At 41.4% G+C, this 24,378-nt stretch overlaps 2 protein-coding genes across 2 annotated transcripts in view; both read left to right on the forward strand.

Annotated features, from left to right (window-relative positions):
- The first annotated feature begins 2,654 nt into the window (after positions 1-2,654).
- Positions 2,655-9,051, forward strand: LOC138983297 (uncharacterized). The gene is made up of 5 exons (XM_070356716.1): positions 2,655-2,809; positions 4,242-4,367; positions 4,827-4,963; positions 7,481-7,606; positions 8,841-9,051. The coding sequence occupies exons 1-5, from the start codon at positions 2,746-2,748 to the stop codon at positions 8,961-8,963; spliced, it is 576 nt and encodes a 191-aa protein (XP_070212817.1). The 5' UTR covers positions 2,655-2,745; the 3' UTR covers positions 8,964-9,051.
- A 2,252-nt stretch (positions 9,052-11,303) lies between these two features.
- Positions 11,304-24,378, forward strand: part of LOC138981736 (choline transporter-like protein 2) — a gene marked incomplete at its 3' end in the record, with an annotated part of 35,941 nt that continues 22,866 nt past the window's right edge. The window contains 6 exon segments of the mRNA XM_070354811.1: positions 11,304-11,421; positions 16,017-16,062; positions 16,910-16,921; positions 17,390-17,463; positions 20,188-20,266; positions 23,553-23,637. Coding sequence (XP_070210912.1) covers positions 11,382-11,421; positions 16,017-16,062; positions 16,910-16,921; positions 17,390-17,463; positions 20,188-20,266; positions 23,553-23,637 — 336 coding nt within the window.

Raw genomic sequence — 24,378 nt, forward strand, 5'->3', positions numbered from 1 at the left:
CCTTGAACAAAAAAGGTAAATTTGACAGCAAGCTGTATAGGCAATGAAGAAGAATTGAGATTGTAAGGACTCTCCTCGGATTTCATGATGATCCAGATGCAACCCCCCTCGCTCCCCCACATAAAAAAATGCGTTTGGGAGGTACATGCTTAAGCCAGGGGTGGGGGGGTTACGCAACCCCTGTAACCGCCCCCCCCCCCCCCCTAGTCCGGCCCTGATCTGACAGTTTGTGTATCCATCTCTCTCTCTCTCTCTCTCTCTCTCTCTCTCTCTCTCTCTATTTATTTATATAAATGATTTACCCCTTCATGTGTCCGATGAAAAAGTTAGATGTGAGTTCTTCGCGGATGACTCTTCTGTTCACACCAGTCAAAAATATTTGGAATCCGTCAACTCTTCTCTTCAAACAAGTGTGGATGAAATCACTGAGTGGTGCGTTTCTAATGCAATGATCATTCATCCGATTAAAACAAAGAGTACGGTGAGACAAAAACACCAATTCAGTCCTTTACAATAACAACTGTCAGTTGGTTCAACTCAAGTGCAGCAAGTTAGGGAACATAGATTATTGGGTGTTACCATTGATAAAGAGTTGAAATGGCAAACTCATTTGAGTAATATTTGCAAACTAGTATCAAAAAATGTGTACCTGTTATCTAAATTAAGGCATTACGCTGATTCTGCAGCACTCAAAATGTTCTATTACGCCCACATAATGCCTCATAAACTTCGCATCGACACTTTGGGATAACTGCAGCGATGTTCATTTAAAAAGACTCAATTCCCTGCATCGCCGAGCTGCAAAACTTATTCTGCATGATTTGAATAGGTCCACGGATGATAAACTAAAGCTCTTGAATTTCCTCCCCTTGAAAGATCAGTTGACGTTAAACAAGGCTGTGTTCATGTATAAAATTCTAAATGACGACTGTCCTAAATATTTGCAATCACATTTCAAACATGCCACAAAAAGATATGGGTCCCAAAAAATCATCCCTCCTATACCTCGCATAGACCTCTACAAATCGAGCTTAGCCTTCTCGGGAGAGTTTCTCTGGAACTCCTTACCCCAACAGATAAGAAATGCAACTTCAGTGAAAATGTTTAAGAGACAGTCACGTTCACACATCATTCGTGAATGAAATGTCTTGTTCGATTGTTATTTTGTTAAACATTTTGTACTAATGTTAACGGATGTGTAGCTGATCGGAGCAACTTATTCCCAAATGAAAGGTATAACTATGTGAATGTAATTTTGTAATTTTTTTAGTTCTCCTTATGTAATTCCTTAAATGCACATTGTGTTGCATTCTGTACAATGTATTTCTGTATTTTATATGATTGAATTTATATTTGTAATGTGCGTCTGTCTTTATGTGTTGTATAAAGGACAGGTTGGAAGAATAGGCTTTGCCTAAAACCTTTATCCTTTTGTAATAAAGTTCTGAGTCTGAGTCTCTCTCTCTCTCTCTCTCTTACAACAAGAGACCCGTGTTTTGGGGGTTCTGTCCTTGGACCACTACTCGTCTTTGCCCTGTATATTAACCATCTTCCTTTTGGTATTAATGATAATTGTGAACTATTTGCTTATGATACGACCTTACACACTTGTGATACAAAAAATTAGACAAAAATGTATTCATCATTGCAGATCAGTGTAGACGACCTCATAAATTGCGGGACGGAATAAAACCACACGAGTCTTCACCCCTAAAAGACGTGTAAAACCATGTCGAGGAAAATATATCAATTGAACAGAATTAAACACTTTCTCGATCAGCGCTCAGGTTATTATGTTTTAACCCATACATACAAACCATCACGGATTATTGTTCGACCATCTGTGACTCTGCCAGTGCTAATAATTTGAAACAATTGTATAGTTTACTCTGACGAGCGCTAAACCAGTCTCGTGTTTGACGATTATAAAAGAAAGATTTAAATTAAATAAAGGCGTGCTCCTTCACAAAATCCTTTCCGACCGTGCACCACGTGCTTTCATTGCACAATGTCAAGCCAAACCAAACCGAGAGTTTAATGTCCCCATTCCACGAATAGATCTCTTATATTGTCAAGTATAGCTTATTCTGGCAGCGTCGTGTGGAATTCTCTCTTGAAATTTGTTTCCCAATGATTCTCAAACTATGAAAATAAAAATAATTTTAAAAAACCTTTTCCATTGTATTTAATGTGAAATTGCAAAATGTCACAGTGATGGAAGACTTCGTTTTAGATTTATTTTCATTTTTGTCCATGGCATCAGTGTTTCACTATGAACACTCTTTGATAACACATTTGCTTTCAACACAGTCGTTTTCAACAACTGTACATAATAATCCAATTGTATATATTCCTATGATTTTTGTTTTCTGCTTTTTTTCTCTCTTATTTTTATGTGAATGTCCGTGTAAATATGTGATCAGAGTAGTCCCTCTCTGGGCGAGGGCTGGTGTAATGTTTATGCCACAACCCTCGATTTGATTTGATTTGAATATATTTAATTTGATCTCTCTCTCTTATACATACTCGTTGAAGGAATTATTTGTTCAAGAAAGAAAAAGAGGTGACTCATCCTTTAATAAAAATTTTAAAAAAAAACACACAACAAACTAGGGCATAAATCGCATGTGACCTGATACAGCATGTTCCACTTCTGTTCTTGGCATTATTCCTTTTCTTATCTCTCTATAAACGCATACGAAGTCAACAACAGCGAGGCAGAATTCACTGTATTGGCAGACCTCGATGACCACCATGATGGTGCATTTTGTATTTCCCACTGTGTTGGTTTTGCTGGCTGTTGCTAGCGGTAAGTATCTTTGACGTCTAATTGTTGTTACTGGAGAAACTCCGTTCGTCTCCTTATAAAAAGTTACAGTCAATGTAGAAACATAAAACAAAATATCAAGTAATCACCGTAAACTCACAATCCCGCCCCCAAGATATCAGTCGACCTTATGTTCAACTAAATACTCCACAGGGCGAATTTAATCCTTAATCGTTTGATTACCTCCTTGGCCGTATTGCTCAAGTTTTCGCGATTTCAGCAAATGCCTCCTTTTTTTTTACTCACATGCGAAGCAAAAGTGAGTCTATGTACTCACCCGAGTCGTCCGTCCGTCCGTCCGGCCGTCCGAACTTGAAACTTTAACGTTGGATATTTCTTGGACACTATTCAGTCTATCAGTACCAAATTTGGCAAGATGGTGTATGATGACAAGGCCCCAAAAAGCATACATAGCATCTTGACCTTGCTTCAAGGTCAAGGTCGCAGGGGCCATAAATGTTGTCTAAAAAACAGCTATTTTTCACATTTTCTCTGAAGTTTTTGAGATTCAATACCTCACCTATATATGATATATAGGGCAAAGTAAGCCCCATCTTTTGATACCAGTTTGGTTTACCTTGCTTCAAGGTCAAGGTCACAGGAGCTCTTCAAAGTTGGATTGTATACATATTTTGAAGTGACCTTGACCCTGAACTATGGAAGATAATTGTTTCAAACTTAAAAATTATGTGGGGCACATGTTATGCTTTCATCATGAGACACTTTGACCCTTATGAAATGTGACCAAAATAAGGTAGTGAACCACTAAAAGTGACCATATCTCATGGTAGAAAGAGCCAATAAGCACCATTGTACTTCCTATGTCTTGAATTAACAGCTTTGTGTTGCATGACCTTGGATGACCTTGACCTTGGGTCAAGGTCACATGTATTTTGGTAGGAAAAATGTGTAAAGCAGTTCTTAGTGTATGATGTCATTGCTAGGTTTAGTTAGGTCAAGGTCATGTAAAGGTCAAGGTCAAGCATGTGAGTCGTATGGGCTTTGCCCTTCTTGTTTCTCTCATTTTGTTTTTTCATGCTCTTTTGCTGTGATTTCAGCTGTGGTTTTTGAGGTCTGGATCAACTTTCCTCGGTAAAATCTGGGTTCCTGTCTAGTGAATAAAAAGTATGTTTCTCTGTTAAATAACACCAGCCTCGAGTACAGGTGCAGAAAGGTATGACGTCTTTCCGTATGGAAATGAAAGCAAATGAAGTCATACACGATTGATTTGAACATCACGATTCAGTGCCCCCCCCAATTGTAATTGTGAGACAGGCCTAAAGGCAAGTTTCTGTTGTGTAAAGACAGACAATCAAGTATTTGTTCTTGTTCTCAGTCAAATCCATCGATCAGTCACTACTGACTGCCAAAGTTTACAACCAACTAAACTGTTGACCAATCCACTGGGTAACAGGGTCTGATGTGCCGTGTCAGAACGCTGGCGGCACCTGTCAGGATGTCTCCAACTCTTGTTCTGGCCACTACCAGAGTGGATTGTGTTCTGGCACCACTAGCAGACGATGCTGCCTTCATTCTTCTGGTAAGCAAGAGTGGGAGGGAGACTGAGAGAGCGAGTGTGTGTGGGGGGGGGGGGTCGGTGTGGGCGTGTTGGTGTGTGCGTCGGTGTGTTTCGGTGTCAGTGTGTGTTTATTCTCAGTACCTAGTTACACACGGATACATAAACAAGCACATAGTGACATAAACAAAGACACCGAGATAGTACAGAGACACAAAGTAAGAGGAGTCACAGAAGATAGCATCCTAGCAGGGAAAGGAGGGGGAAGGGGGTATGAATTATTATGCTAAATCTTCTCAACGACCCGCCCTCACGGCTACTTGTTTGAACTGTACCGTTTGTTGTTGTTGTTGTCGTTGTTGTTGTTGTTTTTGTTGTTGTTGTCGTCGTCGTCGCCGCTGTTACTGTTGTTGTTGTTGTTGTTGTTATTGTGTTTATCTATCTTAGTTAATTCTTTTTTTTTGTAATTCCCCATGCGATCAGGCGGTTCAAGTTCTGTGGACTGCCATGGCTTTGGCCGCCATAGCTACAGTGCCCGGGGCACGGCCTACTACCCTGACAACAGCGCGCTGGAGGGCGGCTTCGTGGACATGAGGGACCACAAGCTTCACACTCTGCAGGTATGTCAGGTATCTGCACGGCTCCCCAAACTGGCCGTCCCCGTGTCCTGTCCGCACTAGAAGCTATAGGGCCGCCGAGGTACACGAGAAAGTAACAAACTGGTCGGGAGCCAGCCGCGGTGTTGGATTGGTTGATTGAGATACGTTGTAATTTCAACGAATCAGGCCCCGCGGTTTGTTCTCACACGTTTGGGTGGCACCCACTTTTGCTTCGTGCACCTTAGCCCAGATGTACAAGACGTACAATAAATTCTTGGAGTGGGTCCCGCGACTGATCGACGCACTAAACGTGAAAAGAGCGGGCCACTAAAATGTGTGTTATCAGGCGTACCGTCGGCACTGATGTAATTGTCGGCTAGGTTTTATGAACGAACACTCTTGGTAAAACATCTGTGGGGAGCCCTGTTTCAGTGTTATCTGTTTGTGCAAACATGAGACAACATAAATTGCAATCAAAGAGTGTACTATACTAAATACGATTCTTCATTGTGATGGTGAGCCGGTCACTGAGACTCTCCGGTTTCAGTGTGTGTTTCAGGCTTTAGTGTGTGTGTGTGTGTGTGTGTGTGTGTGTGTGTGCGTGTGTGTGTGTGTGTGAGTGTGTGAGTGAGTGTGTGTGTGTGTGTGTGAGTGTGTGTGTGTGTGACTGTGTGTGAGTGTGTGTGTGTGTGTGTGTGTGTCTGGAAGCATATCCGCGAATCGACGCTTTCATAAAGTTATTCTGGAAGCATATCCGAATCGACGCTTTCATAATTATGCTTAGTTTGAGTTACCAGTGCGATGTACTGATCGCTTTAGCTTTCTGTGGGAGCCATTCTCCGAGTGGGTCACCCTTTGACCGATTTGTAAACTGGCGAGCGCTCTTACTGATAAAACTGTATTTTGATAAACGCCTGCGGGCCAATCAAGTCTTGGCTTTTACAGATTAGTGAGTTATGCGGCCAAAGGTCTGCAGGAAACAAGCAACACTATACTTTAGTCTTTGTGGGAAAATAGTATATTTTTGGGAAATGGTTGTAAAGCGCGATCATATATATACTAGAGGAATACCCGGCTTCGCCGGGGTGAATCGCGAGACAGAGACAGACAGCGTGGCGGTTCACCACATTCACCTTTGAAGGCGAAGTCCTGTCAAACGGGATTGAGAATTTTAGAGCTTATTTCTTAGCCCTATATTATCTGTTGTGGCTTTTCAAATGCCAGAACATACACACAGACAAAAGCCGCTAGACCCCCATCACAAACAGAACTCTACAATCCAGAGGTTTTGCCCACACACACACACAAACACACACACACAGAGAAGCTGTATATATATATGTATATCTATATGATAAATATATAGAGATAGGTGACAGTGTATTTTTTGCGTGGCTATAAATTGATTCGACCTTTTCACTTTGACAGTAAGAACAACTTACGGGTGCAAGGGAAGCGTTCTGGACAGCGCAGTGACATTCTAAAAATAGTAACGTAGAAACGGGAATATGGATTGAAGCCACACGAAGGAAGGGAGATAAACGCAAAACACTGGAGAAGATAAGGAAGAGTTACTGGGAATGGTGAAATGAACAGAAAAACCAAAATCGGTTCAGCGCTGCGCGCTGAGAGCACTTGTTGAAATATCTCATCGATGATATTGTGTCCGGGGTGTAGCTGAATACGGCAGGGGCGGATCTGGGGGGGGGTGCAATGGGTGCAATTGCACCCCCCCCCCAGCGGGACACAAAAAAAAAACAAAAAAAAAGAAGAAAAAAAAAAGAAGAAAAATGTATCACCTGAAAATAGCACTTTACACGCTCAGATTGCACCAGATTGCACAATTTTGCTTCCTTTTAAAAACAAAATGTCGGGGGGGCATGCCCCCGGACCCCCTAGCATGCTCGGCGCTTCGCGCCTTCGCTGATAAGATACACACAAAAAAATAAGAACTTTGCACCCCCCCCTTTCAAAACCCAGATCCGCCCCTGCACGGTGTCCAAATTCGAAAAAGATCCACCGAGAACTTTGGCTTTGGTGTGTCGGTATGGGGGCCCGGGTAGCTCAGGTGGAACCAAAATCGGTTCAGCGCTGCGCGCTGAGAGCACGTGTTGAAATATCTCATCGATGAGGTTGTGTCCGGGGTCTCTCTGAATAAGCCCACCAAATTTGAAGCAGATCCATCGAGAACTTTGGCCGTGCATGGCGATTACACACACACACACACACACACACACACAGACACAAGTCGTATATATATATATAGATGCGACTCAAGGACAACGAGCTTTTAAGGACACACCCGCTAGGTAGTATACAAAGCATGTAAAACCTCGACCGGTGATTCTCCTTGACATAAACCCCCCATCATGAACCTTATCTCCAATCAATAAAACATCAAATTCAAATTACGTGCATGCCCGATATGTGTGTCATGTGCTCTTAAACACATGCATCATGGTATTTTCAGGATTTCCTTGCTGGTGTCTCGTGCTGTTAAACATACGCATCATCAAAGTACGATGATGGTATTTTCAGGATTTCCTTGCTGGTCGCGCCCCCTATGTGAGCGTCGCCATGGACAACCACGCCGGTATCGCGTACGGTACCGCCATCTGCATCCCTCAGATCAACCGCAAGTACAACAAGGTCATCCGATTTGAGGTCAGTGCTGGTGATGAAATAAAAAAAAGACTGATCCATGTGCTGCGTTAGAGGTGGCCGGTGTAACACGAGAAAATTACTCCCACGAGATTTTTACTCCGGAGTAAACATTTCGTACGAAAAAGTTACTCCCTTTACGAAAAAAGCACTCCCACATTACACGAGAAAATTGCTCCCCAAGACAGGTGAGTTCCGAGTAAACATTTCGAACAAAAATGTTACTCCCCTGACGAATAAATAACGAATAAATTACTTCACCTCAACACGAGCAATTTAACTTCCTATGCCAGGTGTACGATATTTTTACTCCCTTGTCCCCTGTTAGTCTTGGTGGTGGAAGGGGTGGAAGGAGGGTAGCGCGACATTCGTGTGCGCGAGATCACTTATTGGCATTATCCCTTCGCCCGCATCCCATTTTTGCGTACGAGATTTTTACTGGAAGTGAAAAAAATGGGGAGTAAAAATTTCGTGGAGGGAGTAATTTTTTCGTGCCTTGGGGAGTTCTTTTCTCGTACGAAAAGTGTACTCGGAGTAAGAATTTCGTACGAAATATTTACTCCGGAGTAAATTTTTCGTGGAGTAAAAATTTCGTGCACTGGCGCACTTGTGATCCTAGGGTCATGGGTTGGAATCAGTCCAGGCCGGGACGGACACGGGTCAACTTTATGTGCAGACTCAGATACAATGTACATGCCCCGACCTCCCTGTCACCACTGTGGCATGTAATAGACCTCGGTCATTCTGCCATAAGTGCAGATGGCTAATCTCTTGTCTTATTGTTGTTTAGGCAAAGATTGCAGTCAAATTTCTGTGATTTACAGACGATGAAGTGTTTGTTCTTGTCCTTGCTTGTAAAACACACACACACACACACACACGCGCGCGCACGCACGCACGCACACACGCACGCACACACACACCCGCACACACACACACATAAAGACACACACAAACATACACACACACATCCACACACACACGAACACACACACACACAGACACACTCACACCGACACACGCACACACACACACACACACACACACACACACACACACACACACACACACACACATAAACACATACTTACACACACAAACGCACACATACACACACACACCCATCCACACAATCACACACACAATTACACACACACACACCCACACACACGCGCGCGCGCACACACACTCACACTACCATCCAGCAACAACACTTGTGCTATCGTTATGCCCACAGGTGGTGGACACTGGCGGTGCATTCACCGGCAAGGGTCACTCTCGTATCGACATCTGTGTCCAGGACCTCCAGCACTCATACGATTCCACCATCAACGGCGGCCTCACCCTCGTCTTCCCATAAATGATTGTGAATTGGTCTGAGCATAAACAAAAGAGAGGTGCATCTCCTTTTTTGTCTTGCGAGAAATAAAGTATTGATGAGCGTGAAATATTGAAAATATCGAGTTTTCCTCGATTGGGTCTCAAAGAACAGATTGCAACTGTGTGCTTTCTGGTGATGGTTTTATTGGGTTTTGGTTTGAGTTTTTCCCTTTGAATAAAACACGCGCCCACACCAACCAACCACCCACACACACAAACGCGCGCACACACATGCGTGCACAAACACACACACATACACACACACAAACACACACACATACACGCACCACGCACCACCCACACACGTAGGGGAAGGGCTCCTAATATGGACCGGCTCCTAATATGGACCACCTTCTGTTCTGACAAACTAACGGCGCTAGAGCGCTCAAAAAAGTTTTATTCGCTGTATTCACCCTCTCTGGATAACTTGCACATGTCAAAACAGTTGCAGAAACAGAAATCTCAAGACTGTTAGGCTTTTTCTCTTTTTTTCATTTTTGGCAGCGTTCACTCTAAATTTACCGCCTAAAACGGACTCGTTTCTGTCCACAGCCAAAGCTTTTGTCACACAAAAATTGCTATATATGACAGATAAAACCGTATTTGTTACATTTTAGCAGTGTTGACCCCGAGTTTCTACTGCAAACAAAAAATAATAGCAAAATCTCAAAGTATGTGCGAGTCCCCTAATATGGACCACCTTCAACAAATCGAAGAAAATAAAAGCTAAAGGCTATTTTCATTAATTCATTAAGAAGCTTGCTGGAAATAAGCTATAACTAGCCCTCGAGATTTAAAAAAAATGCAACAAAAAGTCTTCTTTTCGTGGAAGTTGATAATTTCACTTATTTTCACTCTGTTTTTGATAAGCTTCTTTAGTTTCCTGGTGTGCTTCAAATAATGCTCTCATCAACCCGAAACAGATAAATCTAGAGCATATTTTAATTAGGCTGACTTGTACACTAGATTGTATCATGTTATTTTGAAATATAGGGGGCTTTTTACAGTGATTCGTGAAGGCCGCTTCACTGGTCCATATTAGGCGCCCAGGCTCCTAATATGGACCCTTTGTGATTTTTTCTGTATTTAATTTTTGCTGAATGTCTATCAAAGCTATTTCACTCTTATTAGGCCTAACGGTTAACCTAAGAGAGAAGGACTACCAAACACAAAATGAAACTTCTTCGCAAGAAAACAAGCTATTTATCAGCATGAAACAAAAGGTGGTCCATATTAGGAGCCCTTCCCCTACACATGTCAACACCTTCCGACACACACCGGCACGGTTGGCCTAGTGGTAAGGCGTCCGCCCCGTGATCGGGAGGTCGTGGGTTCGAACCCCGGCCGGGTCATACCTAAGACTTTATAAAAAAAACGCTCGCGCTGGACCCGAGTACTCTTCAGACATTCACACACACACACACACACACACACACACACACACACACACACACACACACACACACTCTCTCTCTCTCTCCCTCACTCCTTCTCTATCTCCCTCTCTCTCTCTCTCACACACACACACACACACACACACACACACACACACACACACACACACACACACTACCACATCTCCATTCTAAAACACGTCACGTTCCAAATCAAAAGACGACATTCTATTTTCTTACGTCACTATTCTTGGTTTACGGTACCATTCGGCGGCTTTGCTACGAGTATGGCATAGTCTTGGTTTGCCGAGACCTTGCACCGTTCTATCAGACTGCCTGGCTGGCTGTTGCACCGCGAATTCCTCCCACCGCCAAGTCGGTTTTTTGTGGTTTATTTCGCATTTAGGTCCCAGGTAACATAATGAAGTTTTAATACGATCAATCGGACCTATTATCAAGTTAGTGTATCAACTTTTGAACGAACTGCGCCCAGTAGTTTCCCAGCAATAAGCTGTTAAGTCGAGACACACACACAGACAGACAGACAGACAGACACACAAAAGTCTGCTGGACCCTTGTACTAGCGTACTCGGGGAAAATTGGCAATCTAGTGGCTGCTCCGCCTGGCGTCTGGCATTATGGGGTTAGTGCTAGGACTGGTTGGTCCGGTGTCAGAATAATGTGACTGTATGGGTGAGACATGAAGCCTGTGCTGCGACTTCTGTCTTGTGTGTGGCGCACGTTATATGTCAAAGCAGCACCGCCCTGATATGGCCCTTCGTGGTCGGCTGGGCGTTAAACAAACAAACAAACAAACAAAAAACCTTCCGACACAAGCACTCGTGAACGCAAGCACGTTCGATTTTCTAAAACTTCCAGGTAAAGACGTCATCTAAATTTGTTTGACGTCATCCTTCTGCATTCGTTTGTCCAAAACACGTTCTTCACCAGTTCTTCTAAGTTCAGAATGTTAGCAAGGAAAAAAGCAACCAGCTTCAGTTAAAATGTCTGAAACTAAAAGTCAAAATACGAAGCCAAAATACGGTGAGTGTCCATCCTGCAAAATGTCATGTTTTGGGCTATACAATCTTAGTAAAATTCGTTCGAAGCTTCCGCCCATAGAAAAGGTGAGTGTGTGAATGCGTGCGTGCTTATTAGTCAGTCGGCTAAGGACCGTTTTGGTTACTTTTTGGCGTCACGTTAGCAAACACATTTTTCTGATAGATTTTAACACCACAACACTAAATCTAAAGTTTTGGGGCAATATTCCAAACCACCGGTGAGAAAAACGTTGGTTTGTGTGTATGTTTTCCTTCTTTGGCGTAACTATTCTTGTTTTGAGGGTTGGGTTCATAAAACGGACATAAAACTTAAACCGCTTGACAGAAATTCTATAACTGTACATCATTCGAAAGGGAAGGCATTCATGTACACGTTTGTGCCACTTAAAATGACGTCATTATCTGTTTGTTTTTGTGAAATTGACAAGAAGAGCGGGGTAGTAGTTGCGCTGAGAAGGATAGCACGCTTTTCTGTACCTTTCTTCGTTTTAACTTTCTGAGCGTGATTTTAATCCAAACATATCATATCTATATGTTTTTGGAATCAGGAACCGACAAGGAATAAGATGAAGGTGTTTTTAAATTGATTTGGACAATTTAATTTTGATAATAATTTTTATATTTTTAATTTTTAGAGCTTGATTTTAATCCAAATATAACATATTTATATGTTTTTGGAATCAGAAAATGATGGAAAATACGATGAACGTAAATTTGGATCTTTTTTTAAAAAAAAATTTTTTTTTACAATTTTTAGATTTTTAATGACCAAAGTCATTAACGAATTTTTAAGCCACCACGCTGAAATGCAATACCGAAGTCTGGGCGTTGTCGAAGATTACTTGACCAACATTTCAACCAATTTAATTGAAAAATGAGAGCGTAACAGTGCCGCCTCAACTTTCACGAAAAACCGGATATGACGTCATCAAATACATTTATCAAAAAAAAGAGAAAAACGTCTGGGGATATCATACCCAGGAACTCTCATGTCAAATTTCATAAAGATCGGTCCAGTAGTTTAGTCGGAATCGCTCTACACACACACACAGACACACACACACACACACACATACACCACGACCCTCGTCTCGATTCCCCCCTCTACGTTAAAACATTTAGTCAAAACTTGACTAAATGTAAAAAGGAGGAATAATTGCAATCACACACACACACACACACACACACACTTACACACACACACACACACACACACACACGCATGCACGCACGCATACACACACACGCGCACGCACTCACACGCACGCACGCACGCACGCACACACACTCACACACACATACACACACACACACACACAAACACAAAGACACATTCACAAACATACCGACAAAATGACAGACATACACACAGTGAGACAAACCGACACAGAAACACGCACACATGCACGCACGCACTTATGTACGCGAACAAAGACGTAGAGATGCTTATAGAGAAACAATTACGCAACCAAAAAAACACACAGACAGACAAACGTCATTCTTGGTAGAGAAATGCATTTCTTTCTGTATTGCTTTCTCTTTAAGTGCACCTACCTCGCAGAGAGAGAGAGAGAGAGAGAGAGAGAGAGAGAGAGAGAGAGAGAGAGAGAGAGAGAGAGAGAGAGAGACAGACAGAGAGACAGACAGACAGACACAGAGAGAAAGAGAGAGAGATAGACAGACTGATAGACAGACAGAGGGAGAGACAAACAGACGAACAGACAGACATAGACAAACACACAGAGACACAGAGACAGACTTCACTATTGTATGTGCAAGTAATTTTGTTAAACCACACGTTACGTTCACCACTGAACGTGTAACCATGTAAAACGTTACTATCTCTTTATATGTGTTTACTTGCATTGTAATCCTGGGGGGGGGGGGGGGGGGGTATAAATGTATGTAACGCGCAATACATGCCTTTTAACTTACTAGAATTGGAATTTTCATTTAAAGACTAGCATAAGAGTGTGACACGTGGTTCATTCGTTATTACCTTATTACAAAAAGAAAAAGAGAACGGCACTGACGCTACCGGAAATAGAATTTATCAGTGAAATTCTACCATCAATTTAGTAATCGATGCGATGTAAATTATCCTAAAACTGTGGTATGATCACGACATCGTTTAGCATTTAGGATCAAATGGTGCCAATGTGTCCACAATGCACTAATCACAGACAACAGTTATACGCTTTACGTACATGTAACTCTCCAACTGACATTGTCTGCCACTTGAAACAAATAACTTTCGAAGGAAAATTAACTCCAATATATAAATATTATGTATGATTTTTAATAATTACTTGCACTTTTTGAAAATAAAGCTTTTTCTACGATAATGTGTTTACCCCCTAAATGTATAAGTCATCCGGTAGAAAAACCGGAAGTATCGTGTACTAAGCATATGTATATGTTTAAAAAGTTAATTGTGTTAATGTAGAACATCTTGCCTATGTATATGTTTAGGTTTTGAATACTTTAGGGGAAAAGCATAGCCATTATTCAGTCATCTTTAACTAACACCCCTAATCTCAGGGCCCATTTTGTTAGTGGGGGTAGGGTTTCAATCAGTCAAAAATTACTTTCATTCAATATTGTCTGCCATTTCAAATACATACACGTAATTGCACAATTTCTTGAATTTTAAGATGCTTTAACTGACTATACCAAGAAAACCTGCACTTTTTGTAGAATTAGTTTTTTGTCCATGATTTATCTTTAAAAATGTCAATTCTTACGACAAAAAATGCTAACAGTTGCCTCACCAGACGACACGTACCTACGACGTGAATCGTGTCTGCCAATTAAAATGCATATATTTTGAAATAAGGGGAATCATAACATATTTCACTGTAAAGTGTCTCACTCTAATATCTTCTGGGTTCATGGTGTATTTGGTTAAGTGAATTGCAGATAAGGTTTTTTGAAAATGACAGCTATACATATATTTTATTAAAACTGAAACTGGTGGAGTGAAAAACAGACCTGTTTTGAAGAAGTCGTACTAAAATCATTTATGGCCTTGAACTTCACAGTTTGCGTGTTATCTTTTAAAGAAAACACGTTTTCATCACTAACAATGACCTAATTTACACATACATATCGGTCGGTCATAGTCGCGTTTTTTTTAGAGAGGTAGTGTACAAAATGTCGTTTTGTACGTTTAATTTTTAAATTACATGTCCATTATTTTAGTCATATATCAATCAATAAGTAAATGCGCATACTTTTATTAAACGTTACTTTCACTTTAAGATCGCTTCTAACATTTAGTATAATTTCTGACAAATGCACGCTATGTAATAAATTGATAATATTATGGACGCCATGTGGTAAAACCGGAAGTTGAATTATTTTGCGATAGCAAAATCCTTTTACAATGATCACTTTCCTTTTATATTGAGCTGATCTTTAACGTTATGGGTAAAAATCTAACAAATTGAACCAAATTATCCTTTTTCAAGCCTGTGTATGTGTAAACTCTTTTTTGCTTCGACCCGGTTCGGTTTTCGGAGTTGATTCAGAATCATCCATTATTTATCTTATATGTCTGTTGTTGTCCTCGGTAAATTAACAATTGTTGATGTAAAATAATTCTAGCTGTGAGAATAAACAATTTTCAAGATGTTTTTGATTGCGGTTTCAACCAGGCGTTCTGTTAGCTATACATATCGATTGAGAAAATGTCATTTCCTGTTTTGTCGTCCGCATGTTATACAGATGTTGTTAAAAATAAAACTGTGTATACGAATTAGGCATTTTACTTGCTGTCTGATGGCAAAAATCTTTAGCTTTCGTTTAAGGTATAATTTGCTTATATCCGTATGCAGTCAAGCGGTACATGACGTTTTTTTGTAACCTACCCCCTGCGTCATGGCTGCAGTTTTGCAGAATATGGGTCATGTTACAAAAACGCTTCTCATTCTTAGGTGGTTGGGTTTAGCCATTTGTCGTTTACCGAACTGTGGCTGCAAATAAAACGAACTTTCCAAAAAACATAATGTCTAATGTGACCACCAAAAGTAACCCTCCCACTATAGCCAGCCAGGTGACTATATGTGTCTGTGTGTGTCTGTGTGTGTCTGTGCCTGTTTGTGCACGCGCGTATTTTACTGTGTGCGTGCGTGCGTGTTTGTGTCGGCGTGTCTGTGCCTGGGTATATGTGCGACACAGAGAATACTCCATCGAGTCCATGGCTTGCTGTGTGATACCAGATTTCCACGAGTTGTTTTCTTAGATACTGAAATGCGAGCGAAAGCGAGCTGATCAATAATTGAAAAAGCAACGAGTGTAAACCTGGTATCACACAGTAAGCAGGGATGGACCATGAGTATGAGAGGGAGGGGCTTCCCAAATGAGGCAAGTGTACAGGGTTGGGGGTTTTGCCCTCCCCCCCCCCCTCCTCCAGCTGCTGTTGAAATTCAGCATTTGAAAGGCGTAATTGGGGCTCTCCTTCATTTAATAAAAGAAAGAAAGAAAAAAAAGGAACATTTCCAGATTTAAAAAAAAGGGGGGGGGGTGGGATCCAGCCATGTAAATTGTAATGTATTCTGTTTTTTCCCCTATTTTTAGGTAAATCCAGAAGAGCAGATTCAACCTTTGAAGACTCGATACAAGAGTAAGCAAACTCGTTCTGTGTCTCTCTGTCTCTCTGCCAGTGTCTGTGTCTGTCTGTCTGTCTCTCTGTGTCTGTGTGTGTCTCTCTCTCTCTCTCTCTCTCTCTCTCTCTCTCTCTCTCTCTCTCTTTCTCTCTCTCATCTCTCTCTCTCCCTCACTCTCTACCCAGCAACTTCTTGTCGATTAAATGATATCCGGATTCAAAACAGCTGCCAGTATTATTATTCAAGAATAGTGTTGAATTGCAATCTTATTATCCTTACGTTCCGTTATTATATAAATATCAAGTGAGTTAGTGAAACTGAACATTTTGTGCTTTTACCAGTATCGTTCTGGTCGAACACTTGAACGGATGCTAAATGATTGGACTTCCCTGATTAATGGTCAAATTTATCTTAAACTAAATATTACATTTTGAGTGAGCTGACAAATAAAGTACACATGGAATGACAATTAAGTACACATGGAATGACAATTAAGTACACATGGAATGACAAGTTCACATGGAATGACAATTAAGTACACATGGAATGACAATTAAGTACACATGGAATGACAGTTAAGTACACATTGAAAGACAATTAAGTACACATGGAATGACAATTAAGTACACATGGAATGACAATTAAGTACACATGGAATGACAATTAAGTACACATTGAAAGACAATTAAGTACACATGGAATGACAATTAAGTACACATGGAATGACAATTAAGTACACATGAAATGTAGCTGACAATTCAGTACTATTTATAGTCAATGAAGTATTATGTTGTCTGTACCTGCTTTATCAAAGTCAGCATAATATGTCCCTATGGTATTGAACTGTTCTTCGTTTCTTTTCAGCCTTTCCGAAAGGTAGGTGACAATTACATACTGACAGTAGTTCCTTCGGATAAGTCTGATGGTTCTGATGGTTGGAATCGTGACATGTGTTTGGGTTTTTTGTGGTCTCGACTTTTGCGATTGAGAATGAGAGAGAAATGGGGAGAGAGAGAGAGAGAGAGAGAGAGAGAGAGAGAGAGAGAGAGAGAGAGAGAGTGTGTGTGTGTGTATGTGTGTGTTTGTGTGTGTGTGTGGGTGCCTGTGTGGGTGTCTCTGTGTGTCTGTCTGTCAAGATTATGGGGAAAGAGAGGGACAGAGATACAGAGACTCTTCTCTTATATATATGTTTCTGTCAGAAACGTTTGCAACATGCGTTATATATACGCAGAGTAAATTCTGCAGTAGCGTTATTGCACCTAATTCTCGCTTTTCTTCAAATGTTCAAGATCAAAATGTGTCATCTGATCCTGTGTCGCTTTTAAAAGTACTTAATTTCAACAGGTCATGCACAGACATCCCCTTCTGCATAGTGTTTGCAATATGCATTTTGATGACTATCAGTTGCTCAATCGTTGGTAAGTATCTTTCTGTGGGATCAAAAGTTCAGTACTTCATGGTGTGCACTTTTCTTCTCGTAAAGCCAAGAAAATAATTCAATGTTCCCGATTCCCGAACCTAGAACTTTTTTTGAACCTTCGAAAAAAGTTTTAAATAAAAATGACAAAACTCGATTTTGCAAACTTAACTCATTGTCTCCAATGTACAGATATATCCGTACCCACTCATATGGCTCTATCTGACCAGGTACGGATATACGCTCAGACTGTTAGCTTCAGTCGCTTCCTGTAACGTCCATCTAACGCCTGCATTCCAGCGTGTTGATACACAGTTACTACATAGTTATTACAATTCTGAGTGACCTGCTGCAGGCACAGCTGGTCTCGGCTAAAAAAAAACCTTGGTCAACATAGGTGGTGTAGAAAGTGTTAACACTTAACTTGTTAACAAGGAAAGTTACCCTTCCCCCACACCCAAAAGACTCCGCTCGCACGATTTTCAACCAATAAAAAGTCACACGCGTCTTTAAAAAAAAAAGTTTCAATACACTTTTTTTTTTAAATAACCCTATTTGTTTTTTTGTTTGTTGTTTATACCTTGTCATCGGATACAAACTTTTTTGGCCTAATCAATAATATACAACGTCATAGAGCTGTCCAAGATGTTACGGGATCGCATCATCCGTCCACTTGGACACATGCCAAAACTCAACAGCCCGGCTGCTTTCTGTGTTGGCTTTTGTTGTTGTTGTTGTTGTTGTTGTTGTTGTTGTTGTTGTTGTTGTTGTTGTTGTTGTTGTTGTTGTTGTTGTTGTTGTTGTTGTAACGAATTGATGTCGTTATTGACACCTCTTTCAATTTGGTGAAATTAATTCGACACACACAAAATTCCAACTCTGTGAAAGGAGCAGTAAGGATGCTGATTTTCAGTATGTGTTCCCGTGGAAAGATGCTCTTCTCACGTGTGAATGTCCGAATAGCGGCTGTGTGGTGGTGAAGTTGACCGCTTACACGAGAAGGACTGCACCTTTACAGTGCTGTTCAAATGTTCCCATGGCAGACTTTCAACCAACTTTTCAACGACTTTAGTCCCCCCCCCCCCCCCCCACCACCCCCCCCCCCCCCCCCCGATTTACTGAGGCCAAGTCGACGAAAAGCGTGCCACGTGAACGGGCCCCAACGATTTAGGTTCGATTAAGGACAGATTTACCCGCGACTCCAAAAACTCAGTAGAGGGCAGCTCGACTTGTCAGGGACTTGCCGATGATTTTGCGGAGACTTGACTTATCGCCCTTACCGATAGGTTAGCTCTACTCTTCTAGCCAATCCAAACGACGTTTGCATTTGATCCTCGTTATTAGTGCAAGTCTGGCCAAAATAGCCGCTAATAACTAGTTTGAGCGTTTGCGCGGTTCACATGGGCAGCGATTGTCAACAGACTTGGTGCCGATAAAAATCGCTTGAAAGTTTGGAAAATGATGATTGAAATTTTGCAATCTGAACAGCACTTAAGACAAGACCGGGCCTGGTGTGCACGAAGCGAAACTGGGTACCGCCCAAATGGGAGGTAGGCAGCCGCGGGTACGGATTAGTTGACATAGAGATTGGTTGTGGTTTCAACAAGTCAGACCCAGTTCCCACCCAGTGCGATGGGACCTAGTTTCAATACGTGTACCTCGGCCCAGTTCTCGTCTGCCGATCAAGACACTGAATTTCAGTGGCCATAATCTTAAATGTTCGATGTGACGTGTGGTTTTTTTTAGAATGTAGAAGTTTCATAACTAATCTGCTATTCGAATGCATTACATATCACGTGGAAAAGGTTAGCAAGAAAACCTTCCTTGACTTCCTTATTCTGGTTGCAGCGGCTTGGATTTGAACTCATAGGGTCCAAAAGTAAGAGCAATGTTCAATTCATTTTGAATTGTGCGTACATTTTTACAGAAAAGAAATGCAAGCTGTCAGCAAAGAAAAATAGCTTTCTTTAATTTTGAATCTTGAATTAACTGACAATCTTCTTCGGCGTTCATGTGCTGCAACTCCCACGTATACTCGTGATCTGCATGAGCGGGTTTTTACATGTATGGCAGTTTGTCCCTGCCAATTAGGAAGTGATACTCCGTTTTCGGGGAATGCATAATTTAAGAGTTCGTTTGTATCATACCGGGTGTACGGGAACCTGAAAATTGTTGATGACGGTTATGATTTGTGTTGAGTACAGCTATAGTATGGGCACCTGCATTATGTGTTGAGTACAGCTATGGTAATGACACCTGCATTATGTGTTGAGTACAGCTATACTAATGACACCTGCATCATGTGTTGAGTACAGCTATAGTAATGACACCTGCATCATGTGTTGGGTACAGCTATAGTAATGACACCTGCATCATGTGTTGAGTACAGCTATAGTAATGACACCTACATCATGTGTTGAGTACAGCTATAGTAATGACACCTGCATCATGTGTTGAGTACAGCTCTAGTAATGACACCTGCATTATGTGTTGAGTACAGCTATAGTAATGACACCTGCATTATGTGTTGAGTACAGCTATAGTTATGACACCTGCATTATGTGTTGATTACAGCTATAGTAATGACACCTGCATTATGTGTTGAGTACAGCTATATTAATGACACTTGCATAATGTGTTGAGTACAGCTATAGTAATGACACCTGCATTATGTGTTGAGCACAGCTATAGTAGTGTCACCTGCATTATGTGTTGTCTTCACCAGGCTATGTCCGTGGTGATCCCAAACGTCTGCTGAACCCCACAGACAGTGCTGGTCGCCACTGTGGTGAAGGAGAACTCAAGTAAATAGTGTCTGTCTGTATATCTGTCTGTCTGTCTGTTCGTCGGTCTGCCCCTTAAATACCCAGCAAAGGATTATTGTTGTTCGGTATCTTGGGTCAAACTCCCTTTCCATAACTCTGACAATACCTGACTCAAGACTTTATCAGCGGATTAACATCTCTCTCTCTCTCTCTCTCTCTCTCTCTCTCTCTCTCTCTCTCTCTCTCTCTCTCTCTCTCTCTCTCTCTCTCTCTCTCTCTCTCTCTCTCTCTCTCCCTCTCTCTCTCTCTCTCTCTTTTGTTAGATCGTTGTGTAAAACCATGTCGAGGAAAATATATTTGTTGAACAGAATAAAACACTTTCTTGATCCACACTCAAGGTTATTATTTTATAATGCATACATACAAACCTTCACGGATTATTGTTCGACCATCTGGGACTCAGCCAGTGCAAACATTTTAAAAACACTGAGAGTCTACACAGACGAGCACTAAAATCAGTTCTATTAAAACAATCCAGTCTTGTTTTCGACGATTATAAAAAACTTAAGATTTTGCCCTTAAAAGAAAGATTTAAATCAAATAAAGGCGTGCTCCTTCACAAAATCCGTTCCGGCCATGCACCGAGTGCTTTCATTACAAAATTTACAGCCAAACCAAGCCGAAAATTCAACGTCCCCATTCCGCGGATAGATCTCTTTAAATCAAGATTAGCTTATTCTGGCAGCGTTTTGTGGAATTCTCTCCCGGAATCAGTCTCACTACTTTCAAAAAACACCTCTCATTACATTTAATGTCAAATTACGAAAAGTCACAGTGATGGAAGACTTCGTTCTGATTATTTTCATATTGATCATATCTGTCCATAAAGCATCAGTGTTTCATAAGGCCTAAAAAAAAAATAAGTGTGGTTACGGTAACCCGACCTACCCTATTTTTAGGGGCCGATCCTATAACTTTTTATTACATTTGTAAAAAAAAAAAAAAATAAAACGAGTGCAGAAAACGCAATGAAAGCGAAAGCGCCCGAGTCGCACACTTATTTCCCTGTCAAGTAGGTTTAATTTGTACACATTAGAAAAAAAAGTTTTTAAAAAAAAAGTGATTGCCTACCTACCTACCCTATTTTTTTTGGCTATGTTACCGTAACCACACCTATTTTTTTTTTTTTTTTGCCTAACGCAAGAATGTATGTATAGCCTACAACGTGTATATAGTCATGTGAAGAGTTTCTCTGCCTTTTCTTTATTCTTTTTGTTTGTTTTGTTGTTGTTGTTGTTGTTGTTGTCATGCTTATCTTTTGTAATTGTTTTACGTGTGTATATATATATATATATACGACTAGTGTCTGTGTGTGTGTGTGTCTGTGTGTCTGTGTGTCTGTGTGTCTGTGCGCGATGCGCGGCCAAGGTTCTCGATGGATCTGTTTCAAATTTGGTGATCATATTCAGGTACACCCTGGACACAACCTGGTCGATGAGATATTTCAACACGTGCTCTCAGCGCGCTGCGCGGAACCGATTTTGGTTCCACCTCAGCTATTTTGGTTCCACCTCAGCTTACCCGGGCCCCCATACCGACACACCATAGCCGCTACACCACATCACAACGCCAAAGTTCTCGGTGGTTCTTTTTCAAATTTGGACACCGTATTCAGCTACACCCCGGACACAATATCATCGATGAGATATTTCAACACGTGCTCTCAGCGCGCAGCGCTAAACTCATGTTCGTTTTTGTGTTCATTTCACCATTATAAGTAACTCTTCCTTATCTTCTCCAGTGTTTGGCGTTTATCTCCCTTCCTTCGTGTGGCTTTCCCGTTCAGTTGTAAGTTACTATTTATTTTTAGAATGTCACTGCGCTGTCCAGAACGCTTCCCTTGCACCCGTAAGTTGTTCTTACTGTCAAAGTGAAAAGGTCGAATCAATTTATAGCCACGCGAAAAATACACTCTCACCTATCTCTATATATTTATAGATACAGATATGCATATATATATACGGCTTCTCTGTGTGTGTGTGTGTTTGTGTGTGTGTGTAGGCAAAAACCTATGTATTATAGAGTTCTGTTTGTGATGGGGTCTAGCGGCTTTTGTCTGTCTGCATGTTCTGGCATGTGAGAAGCCACAGCAGATAATATAGGGCTAAGAAATAAGCTCTAAAATTCTCAATCCCGTTTGACAGGACTTCGCCTTTCAAAGGTGATTGTGGTGAACCGCCACGCTGTCTGTCTCTGTCGCGCCGTTCACCCCAAATTCCCGTTTCTGAGAGTGACTATTTTTAGAATGTCACTGCGCTGTCCAGAACGCTTCCCTTGCACCCGTAAGTTGTTCTTACTGTCAAAGTGAAAAGGTCGAATCAATTTATAGCCACGCGAAAAATACACTCTCACCTATCTCTATATATTTATAGATACAGATATGCATATATATATACGGCTTCTCTGTGTGTGTGTGTGTTTGTGTGTGTGTGTAGGCAAAAACCTATGTATTATAGAGTTCTGTTTGTGATGGGGTCTAGCGGCTTTTGTCTGTCTGTATGTTCTGGCATTTGAGAAGCCACAGCAGATAATATAGGGCTAAGAAATAAGCTCTAAAATTCTCAATCCCGTTGGACAGGACTTCGCCTGCAGAGGTGATTGTGATGAACCGCCACGCTGTCTGTCTCTGTCTCGCGATTCACCCCGGCGAAGCCGGGTATTCCTCTAGTATATATATATGTATTTAAGATTAGAATAGTCCCTCTCTGGGCGAGGGCTGGTTGAAAAGAAGCTCGTTTATATTGCTTATGCCACAACCCTCGTAAAATAAAATTTGCTTTGATTTGATCTCTCTCTCTCTCTCTCTCTCTCTCTTTCTCTCTCTCTCTCTCTCTCTCTCTCTCTCTCTCTCTCTCTGTCTCTGTCTCTCTCTCTCTCTCTCTCTCTTTCTCTCTCTCTTTGTCTCTTTCTCTGTCTCTGTCTCTTTCTCTGTCTCTGTCTCTCTCTCTCTCTCTCTCTCTCTCTCTCTCTCTCTCTCTCTCTCTCTCTCTCTCTCTCTCCAAGTAAGTATAATTAATACGGCTCCAATGAGCAATCTCTGCACGCGCTCGCTCGCGCGCGTGTGTGTGTGTTTGAGTGTTTATATATTCGTGTGTATATATGCGGGTGTATATATGCGTGTGTGTATGTGTGCATCTATTCGTGTGTAAGTGTGTGTGTGTGTGAGTGTGCCAATGCGCGTGTGGGTTCTGTTTTCGTTTTCAAAAGTGGTCCACTTAGCTCCGCCCAAGTCTTCATGCAATTCCTCTGATTGTTTCTTGTGCAGAGACAAAGACTTCTTATTTTTCTTTGATCTTCTGCGGTGTTCCGAAGTCGTACAAGGAATTCTACATGGATGCGCAACTCCGATGGTCAGTTTCAGCCACACGCGATAATCTGTTCTAGTTCTACTCGATTTTCATACGTTAGAGCTCTCCGCCCCTTCCTCTCCCGTCAGTGTGTCGTATGTTTGTGTGCCTGACTCTTTGTCTGTAGGTCGGTCCGTCTGTTTGTCCGCCCGCATGTGACTTGAATGAATTACTGTTTAAATGTTGTTTAAGTGATAGTGTTACTGAATAATAATAATAATAATAATTGTCAGTAAGTACTGGTGTCACATGACTGATGTGAACCAGTTGATTGGCTAATGGCGATGCGCTAAAACTGTTAGCGCACTCTTAGAGTGCGCTAACTTTTCCACAGAGCGTATTCTTCCGCCCTTTGCCTAAGCGACAGTGTACTCTCATCCTCAGAATTAATTAATGACATGTAGCTTATATTCTCCACAATACCCATGATTATGACCATACATTTCCTGCTTCTCAATTAAAGCAGAAGTGGGTTTTTTCTGACAGATTGCATGTGCCTGTGCCACAGTTGCCACTGATCTAAAAATAGAACCCGCTGTGTCTAATTTTTCAGTTTCGACTTCAATCAATCAATCAATATGAGGCTTATATCGCGCGTATTCCGTGGGTACAGTTCTAAGCGCAGGGATTTTTATTTTATTTTTTATTTTTTGTATGCAATTTATATCGCGCACATATTCAAGGCGCAGGGATTTATTAATGCGTGTGAGATGGAATTTTTTTTTTACACAATACATCACGCAT

The sequence above is a fragment of the Littorina saxatilis genome, linkage group LG12 (assembly GCF_037325665.1).
Source record: "Littorina saxatilis isolate snail1 linkage group LG12, US_GU_Lsax_2.0, whole genome shotgun sequence".
Lineage (NCBI taxonomy): Eukaryota > Metazoa > Mollusca > Gastropoda > Littorinimorpha > Littorinidae > Littorina > Littorina saxatilis.